This window comes from Sceloporus undulatus, chromosome 5 (genome assembly GCF_019175285.1).
Source record: "Sceloporus undulatus isolate JIND9_A2432 ecotype Alabama chromosome 5, SceUnd_v1.1, whole genome shotgun sequence".
Lineage (NCBI taxonomy): Eukaryota > Metazoa > Chordata > Lepidosauria > Squamata > Phrynosomatidae > Sceloporus > Sceloporus undulatus.
Genome location: NC_056526.1, coordinates 40,061,786 through 40,070,635, shown reverse-complemented (window position 1 = coordinate 40,070,635; position 8,850 = coordinate 40,061,786). Strand labels below are relative to the sequence as shown.

General features: G+C 41.0%; 1 protein-coding gene across 5 annotated transcripts in view; it reads left to right on the top strand.

The window, feature by feature from the left end:
• LOC121931628 (activating transcription factor 7 interacting protein) overlaps positions 1–8,850 on the top strand; it is a 113,462-nt gene that overhangs the window by 89,998 nt on the left and 14,614 nt on the right. For all 5 annotated transcript variants that reach the window (XM_042469599.1, XM_042469598.1, XM_042469600.1 and 2 more), the window contains 2 exons: positions 5,824–5,902; positions 7,664–7,819. In XM_042469599.1, coding sequence (XP_042325533.1) covers positions 5,824–5,902; positions 7,664–7,819 — 235 coding nt within the window. The remainder of the gene's footprint in view (positions 1–5,823; positions 5,903–7,663; positions 7,820–8,850) is intronic.

Here is an 8,850-nt window from a genome sequence, read left to right as displayed (position 1 = left end):
TGGTTATGTACCTTCAAGTCATTTCCTACTTATGTCAACCCTAAGGCAAATCTTATGTCTATTTTGAAATTGTTCTTTTGCAGCGTGTGTGTGTGTATATATATAGTTTCATGAAAAATTTGGTATAATTTAATCAGTATAGGACACAGCTTTCCCTAGAACTGTACTTACCAGTAGTACTGCTGAACTGACCATTTCCCTCACCAGCTTGGGGATACTTTCATCCTGGAAATGATAAGGTGTTTGATGAAATTAAGTGCACCTGATATCAGAAAAAAAGATTCATGCCCTGGTTTTTAAGGTCATTTGCAAAGAAACACAGGTCTCCCAGAGTGGAATGTGCTGATATAATTGTTGTAATTACTAAATCATATTTTAAATAGTACTGTATTTTCTGGTGTATAAGACTACTTTTTAACCCAGGAAAACCTTCTCAAAAGTCGGGGGTCATCTTATACGCCGGGTGTCATCTTATAGGGCGGGTGCTGAAACTTCCGAGCCAGACTGGAGAATCTGCAGTTGCCGCATATGGTGAGGGGAGCTCAAAAATGGCCGTGGCCACATACCCTCCATATGTGGCGACCGTATGAAAGCAGCAAGGGTGACACTGTACAAGTACAGTAGAAGAAAATCTTGGAGACAGGGAGGGCTGGGCAAACAGGAAGAGCTGACCAATCCAAGTAGGCTTTGTATACAACAAGTTTTCCTGCTAAATACCTGCATATCATAAGCATTTGAATTAAAATTACCATATTGAAATCAAATCTGATGTTTTTTAAATTTTTATTTGGTGTGCATTGGAAGAGGGGTAGTCTTATACGGTGAGTATATCCCAAACTCTATATTTTAACTGGAAAAGTTGGGGGTCGTCTTATACACCCAGTCGTCTTATATGCTGGAAAATACGGTAGTTAATTACAGTTGTCTGTAAATCGCGTGTCAAAAAGTGTTAATATAACAGTGACTAATAGTATGAAAAACCTAAAGGACACAGAGCAATAGAAGCCTATAGATATTACAATAGAGTTAAATATCGAGGCAGTGGAAAACAGTACAATATAAACATATTTGTGAAATATATGCCGTGGTTCAGAACCAAGTTCCATAATTTAAGATGGAGTCATATAAATATGCAAGTCCATTCAAATCTGTGTGTGAATAGCACAACAAAATATAGTCCAAAAGCAATGTTGATATTGTTATATGTATTAATTCATTCCCAACTCATGGCGACCGTAAGGCCCTATCATAGGGTTATTTTATTTTATTTATGGTATTTATACTCAGCCCTGAAGGCTATCAGAGCGGCTTAAAATCATTTTAATTAGATGGTTCCCTGCCCTCAGGCTTACAATCTGAAAGGCACGACACAAAAGGAGAAGGGAATGGTGGTGGGGAAGGAGATGAGGTCCAGTGGTTATTCTCTCCCTCTGAGGCCTGGACCAAGGCAGATGGACTGGAGGGAGTACTCTTCTTCTTCAAGCTAGCCCTGGTGGTGCTGGGCCTGCTTGTTCACTCCCTCACAGGCCGAAGGATGACAGTTATGGAGGGAGGGCTCTCTTTCTTCATACTATCCCTGGTGGAGCTGATCCTGCCTGTTCACTCTCTCACAGGCTGAAGGATGACATTTATCATGGAGGGCGAGGGCTCTTTCTTCAGGCTAGCCCTGATGGAGCTGGGCCTGTCTGTTCACTCCCTCGCAGGCCGAAGGATGAAAGTTATCAAGGGTTTTCTTGGCGTGTTACTTCAGGGGGGGGGGGTGTCATTGACATCCTCTGAGATAGCTCACTGGCTTGTGCTTATTGTGGATCTAGTGGTTGTCCATTCTTTTTCCTGTGTCTCTAAAGGGTAGTCTTGCATCTTCACCAGTAGTCAGGGTAATTATTTCACCCACTCCTTTGAGGCAAGATCAGTCTCCTAGGCCTTCCTGTCCTCTGCTGAACCCTTCATCTCCAGTCAGCTGACAACCAATGATCTTCTCACCAGTCTTACTGATCCTGATCTTAGGGACAGATCAGGATTGGATGGATTGGGGCCATCGTGGCAATCACGTGCCGCAGCCCCAAGCTGCCTCTACCAAAAAGATCCGCTTTTATTTGGGCCGGTAAAAAGCTGCCTTAGGCCGCCCCATCACAACCCCAGGGCAGCTTCAAGCCACTCCAGGGGTGTGCGGCATCAAAACACCATACCCCTAAGCCACCCAGAAGCCGGCTTTTACAGCCAATCTATTTGGCTCTTCTGTCAGCTTCAAGATCACACTCCAGTTATGGTTCATATTTGACCTGCAGGTCCTGTTCCACAGATTGTTGTCATTATCAACAGACGCATCGATATAAACGTTGGAAGTATCATTGCATTGGATACTCTCGATCATGGTCCTCAGAATCCCATTATGCCATTTACATCAATTGCTCTGCTTATGATAGTCAATATTGGCAGGATTACAACTGCTTTTTATGAAGACATGGCTAGGTGCCACTATAAGATGTTTAGACATCCCCAACATAAGCATCCCAACTATATTGTATCTGCTGTTGACACCACTCCAGTAGTAGAAAGGTCAGACCAAGATAGGCACCCAGCAAAATAGCAGGTCCAAGTCTCCTCGGGGGAGCAGCAAGAAGCCTTTGAACAACCTCCTGCTTCAAAACCAAATGTGGCTATCAAGTTCTACTGTTTCGACACAGCTCTTTCAACAGTCCGCCTCCACCACTAGCACCTCAGATACCAATTCAGATTCAACCACAGTTTCTACCCCAAAGTCTCCTCTACAACATTCCCACTATTCTGCCAATATTGCTTATCAGGCTCAGGTGATCCACAAACCATGGGGAACACCATCCTCCATTCTGGCTACCTATACTAAAATCAAGAACCTTTGTAGGGTTCAAGACTCAGATTGGCCACAACATCCAAATCTCAAGTCCACAATTCTTGATGCTACTTAGTCCCGAGGCTCTTATTGTTTCAATTCTATGCTGGCTGACAAGGAGCAAAAATAGCTCAGTTCAATGAGCAGAAAATACTACTCCTATTTTGCCTGTCCAGAAAAGCCGCCAAGAATGCTGATAGCTGCTGACACAGGTTTGTGAAAGTTTAAGGCAAATCAAAAAGGAAATAAAACAAAGTTCTCAAAGTACTAATTCATGTTCCGGTCAGAGAATGGTCAAGCAGTCCAAGGTCTAGGATTCCGAAGAGGCAGGTTTAACAAGGTAATCCAAAGGTCAAGGGTTCCAGGTATTCAAGATGAGTCAGCAGTCTGAGAGTCAAAGGTTCAAGCCAAGAAGACAGGGAGTCAGAGACAAATGTGCTTTCGCCAGGAAGCTCAGATAATCTCTGACAATGAGATTCACGTCCTGCACCTGTTTATATTTTCAGGTTTCATGAGCACAGGTGCTTGCCAATTAGAGAGCATCTTTCATAAAGCCTCCATGAGCAGTGGAGGTACACCCTTTCAGACCTTCTCTGGTTGAAGATAGGTATGTTGGCAGCCGCCGCTGCTGCCTCCTCCTCCATGTCTTCTGTGCCTGGAATCTCTGCTGCCAGGAGGCTTGGTTACTGAGCCTCCTGACAGACCACAGACTCTGCTGGAGCTGGCAGGGCAGAGCTAGGGCCCGGCTCAGGTTCAGGCGCAACCTCATATTGGGACTCTAGCTCAACCACCTAGTTGTCTGAGTCCTCAGCCTGATTGGGCATGACATGCTCTGCAAGATCTCTAATTACTTGATCTATATGGGCATCATTGACAAGTTGAATGATGAAGAAAGGAGAGCGGCATCCATGATCCATTCCGAGGCATATAAATTGGCTCACCAGTAAAACATGACTTGTAGGCACATTGTGGATTGCAGTAGCAGAGAGATGGCTGAGATGGTGGCTCTCTGTAGACATGCAAGGCTGTGCTCCTCAGGGATCTCTGAGCAGGCTCATTTGATGATTGAGAACCTGCCATGTGAACTACACCTTCCTCCACCATATTTTTCCAAGGACTGGATACTTCTTGCAAAAAGAAGCCATCAAACCTGTTCCAGCCTTTCACTGCCTCCGAAACTTCTCCTAGTTCTTCACCTTGAATTCTTAATTCTCATGATCTTGTTTTCTGAGCTATTAGCTACCCTTCCTAGTTTGGTGTCATCTACAATTATGGTGAGCACCTCCTGTATTCCTTCACTCAGTGTGTGTGTGTGTGTGTGGATGTTAGCAACTTTACAGGCTCATGTCAGAACCCTGTAACATCTTATTCATTACAGTGGTACCTCGGGTTACGAAATTAATTCGTTCCGCGGCTAATTTCGTAACCCGAAAAACCTTCGTAAGCCGAATTGCCATAGGCGCTAATGGAAAAAATAGCTCTCTGCTGCCCTCCGGTGGCGGCCTTTCCATTTAAAACAGCGCCGGGGTTTTTTCGTAACCCGAAAAAACCTTCGTAAGCCGAAACAATAAATCCCTATGGGATTTTTTCGTATCCCGAAAAATTCGTAAGCTGGGTAATTCGTATCCCGGGGTACCACTGTATTTCTTTCCAGGAGGATGAGAAACGATTGGTAAATATTCTTTGGGTTCAGTCCATCAGCCAAGTACAAATGCAGCTAAGAATAGCATTATCTGGGCCACATTTTACTTGCTTTTCTGCTGTACTATCATGACCGATTGTTGAAAGCCTTATAAAATCAAGATATACTACATCAGTGGCATTTCCCAGGTCTACTAAGTTTTTAAAGCTGTACCAAATTGAGACAGGGAGAGAGAAGATTAGTCTGCAATTATTTGCTTTTCAGAAATCAATGCTGAATCTTAGTAATCATGTTATTTCTTTCTTGCTCATAGAACATCTGTTTAATCAGTTCTAGAAACTTTTCAGGTTTGTTGTCAAGCGTACTGGTTATTTATTCCATTTTGGGGATCTTGAATTAAAAAATAAAAAGGGAAATCCAGTTACAAAGTGCATAATCTGTGAATGGTTGAATCCGTGGATACAGAATCCATGGATATAGAGGGCCAACTGTATTTCTACCATCAGAAAAAAGACCTTTCTAGTAGTCAGTAATTTGCTTGGATTTATTGACCTTGCTCGTCTTGTGTTTCGAAAATTCACTATTTTGTAATAGGATTTTTAATCTGATACATTAGTCACATTTAATTAATAGGATGCATTAGTCATGGACTAACTTGCTACATGAATTTTGTCACCTGAAACCTTATATAAAGCCCTTCAGAGTGAGGGTCCATGGCCAGCACGCATGGTTCCCTGTTCACACACCGAGAGAGAGATCCTTTATGGCACATTGTTAAATCTTGCAATATTGACTACACGTGGCTTAGTAGCAAATCATGTGTCCTCCCATTACTGGTGAGAACAGCATTCTTACACAGTTTTATAATCATCTCTATGACGTCAGAGCAAGCTGTGACAGCATTTTACATACAAACACAGCCTAAACTTGTGGACACTGTGTGGACACTAATTCATGGTTGGCTGTTCAAGCTTCACTTACTCTACATCACATATATGTTTTTCTGCTTATGCATAGCATCTATTGTCTATTCACCCCTCAGAAACATGTTACTATTTTAGCTGTATTCCCTTAAGTTACGTTCACAGAGAAAGGAATGTCAGTTGCTACCTCAAAGAACCAGGCCTCAGGGCTAAGTTCTATTTACTTCTCTAAGTCATATTGTAAGTTTTCAGGCTTACCTTCTGTCAATTTCATTGGAAGTGTCTGTGTCTAACCTATCATGTGGCATTTTTGCATACTATTAGGAAAAGAACAATGAAGGAAAATAATAGGCTTTGTTTAGTTTGTTTTTCTTTTAAACTTCCAGAGTGGCAAAGCCCCAGGCAGTGCTGGAGGAGGAGTAATTGATCTGACACTGGATGAGGAAGATGATGGCTCATCTCAAGGTAAATGAGAAGATGTGTTTGGTCCATTATGGGATTTGGCTAAGTGGAGAGGATGAATGTATGTACTAGAATAAATGTTTGCTGAGTAAAATGATTCCACAAGAAAGCACTATTTAAGTGAGCTTTAAATTTTCAAATGCCTTTCCCTCCCTCCCCCCGCTTTCATGTACAGACCTGTATATGTACAGTTCAGATGAAGTGGACTGTAGTCCACAAATACTAGCAATTTATCTATTTGTTTATTTATTATCCCTCTTTTCTCCCACTACAAGACGCAAGACAGCTTAGAAAAGTGCTAAAACAAGGAAAAGCTAAAAGCTCGATAATAGAAAACTTAAAATACAAGTAAAAAAGTTAAAATAGAATTAAACAGGTTATCTCATTAAAATGCCATTACATTTTTTAAAATGTTATTAGGGTACATTAAATTTGTTAACCTTTCAGAAGCTACAAGATTCTTTATATTTGTTGCAGTAAACATGATTGTCTGTATAGAATAACTGTGTAAGAGAGAATGAAAAAAATGCTAAACATGATTAAATAAAATTCATTGTGGAAATACAGACTTGGATCTGCTATCTCCCTCCCTGCATTGAGAAGTGATAGAGAGCAAGTGCCACACTCCCAGCTATTGTTTCTAAAGGCTTCTGAAAATGTTAATAGAGAGCTTGTAATTTCACTCCTCCATTGCACTTTGTACAGGAAGAATGGTGGTGACTCTTGGAAATAGTGCCTGAGGGTCCTTTGTTCCCATTTGGGAAAACAGGCAGAACCTGAAAGATAGTTCCAGGATGAAGTTTCAGATTAAAAGACCCCACTCACTGCTTCAGCCACAAACCTACAGTGTGGGGGCATGGCCGACCACTAATGTCAGACAGTGGAGATCTGTTGAGAAGAATCATCTCCCCACCCCATTTTTGTTTTTCACCCCTGATTTATACTAATCTAGATTCTGAGGGACTGAGAAACCTGGAGAAAGAATATGGCAGTGTAGACAGTTCATATTTTTCCTAGAAATAGGGTAGAATAAGAGTAAGTTAAGCATTCGCTGACTTGTGTTTCTGGGATGATGTTTTGAACTAAGAACATCCACATCGCCGTTGTAGTTAGATTCGTGGTTTTTGTTTTGTTTTTACTTGCAACCTGCAAACATGTTCAAGCTAGGGATGGCAAATCCTGATTTTTCTGAATCCTAACAGATGTTGAGAATAGTGGACCAGTTTTTCTTTAAATGGCTTTAAGGTACTTGGAGTTTTTCCTCCTGCAATGACAGGAAATTGCTCAGCTTTTCCATGAAACTGCTCAGTTTCCATGTGCAGCTTGTCTAGGAGTTCAGAACACTGTAATTTTCTGGAAAAACATAGCTTCTCTTCGGAACTGTGCAGTCTTCCCTGAAAACTGTGACTTTTAGTATGGAAAAGAAATTGCACAAGAAGTCAAATTGTGGGGTTTGCTCAGTATCTTGAGGATTTCAATTCTTTTAGATAGATTCTAGATTACATATTATTGGACACATAAAATGGGAAAACTACTATAGAGCCAAAATGAAGTGGGAAGCTCCTCTAATGGGTGTCTTTTTCCTCAAGCACAGGGAAAAAACCAAGATGCAAAAGGTAAATCTGCAGTGGCATAGAGTGTTGCTGCAGCAAGCATTTACTAGGTTGTCATTTTCTATGAACTAATGGAAGGATATGGAACAACCTGTTTTTCCAGCTGTCTCTTTTCCATATTTCCACTTTGGCTTTTGTTTTTGTTTAACAGATGGCAAAAAACAGAACCAATTGAACGCGTCTGGAATGGGCCTGTCAACCCCATCTGTAGCTCGTCCCTTGCAGCCGGTTCAGACAAACCCTCTCCAGCAAGCAAGTGCACCAACAAATGGACTATCACAGACCACCATACATGTTCTGCCCGCAGGTAATCCCCCATGCTCCAGTTTTGATTTTTTATATATATAGATATAGATATAGACATACACACACACACACACACACACACACACACACACACACACACACACACAGAGTTGTCCCTCCATATTCGATAGGATTAGGGAAACAAGACCCCCATGAATATGGAAAAACCACAAATAACAAAAACACTGTTTTTACCTGAGAGGACACCTCTCTAGGAATCTCTATGTCCTCCAGTGCAACTCTGTGGTCAATGTCCAACATACACTGACCATAGAATGGCAATGGAGTAGCTACAAATGGTCTTTCAGTGCAACTTTTAGTTAAAGTTGACCACAGAGTTGGACTGCACCTAGACAGTCCTAGAGAGAACATATTAATGAAATCCATGAATAATCAAATCCGCAAATATCAAAGCCGCAAATATGGAGGCATGATTCTGTGTGTGTATGTGTGTGTTTGTGTACACAAACACACTCATTATTATTATTTCCTTATATCCCGCCTTTCTCCCAATATAGGGACTCAAGGCAGCCACATACACACACGTATACACACACATACATACCAAGATAGAGATAAAATACACATTTAAATAACATTCAAATACATACAGAGAAGGAACAAAAATAATAATAAAAGGTCCAATAAAAGAAAGGTGGGAAAGCTTTCAACTTTTCTACCCATGGTTGTGTGTGTGTGTGTATGTGTGTGAGTGTGTGTGTGTTAATGCCTTCCCCTCTTACTTGTTTCATGTTTCTACCATTTAATCACTCCTAATTGTCAAAGTCCAGAGGTAATATTTCATTTTATAACTTGTAAAAAAAATAAAGGGTTCCCAGTCTTTCTTAAATGTTCTCAAATACTTCTCTCTTAACAAAATAGATAATTTGTCAACATCCACTAAGTCCATCAGTTTTGTTCACTTTTTGTATTGGAATTTGTGTTTTCTTCCATCTCTGTGCATGTAACAGTCTCACTGCCATTATTATTATTATTATTATTATTATTATTATTATTATTATTATTATTATT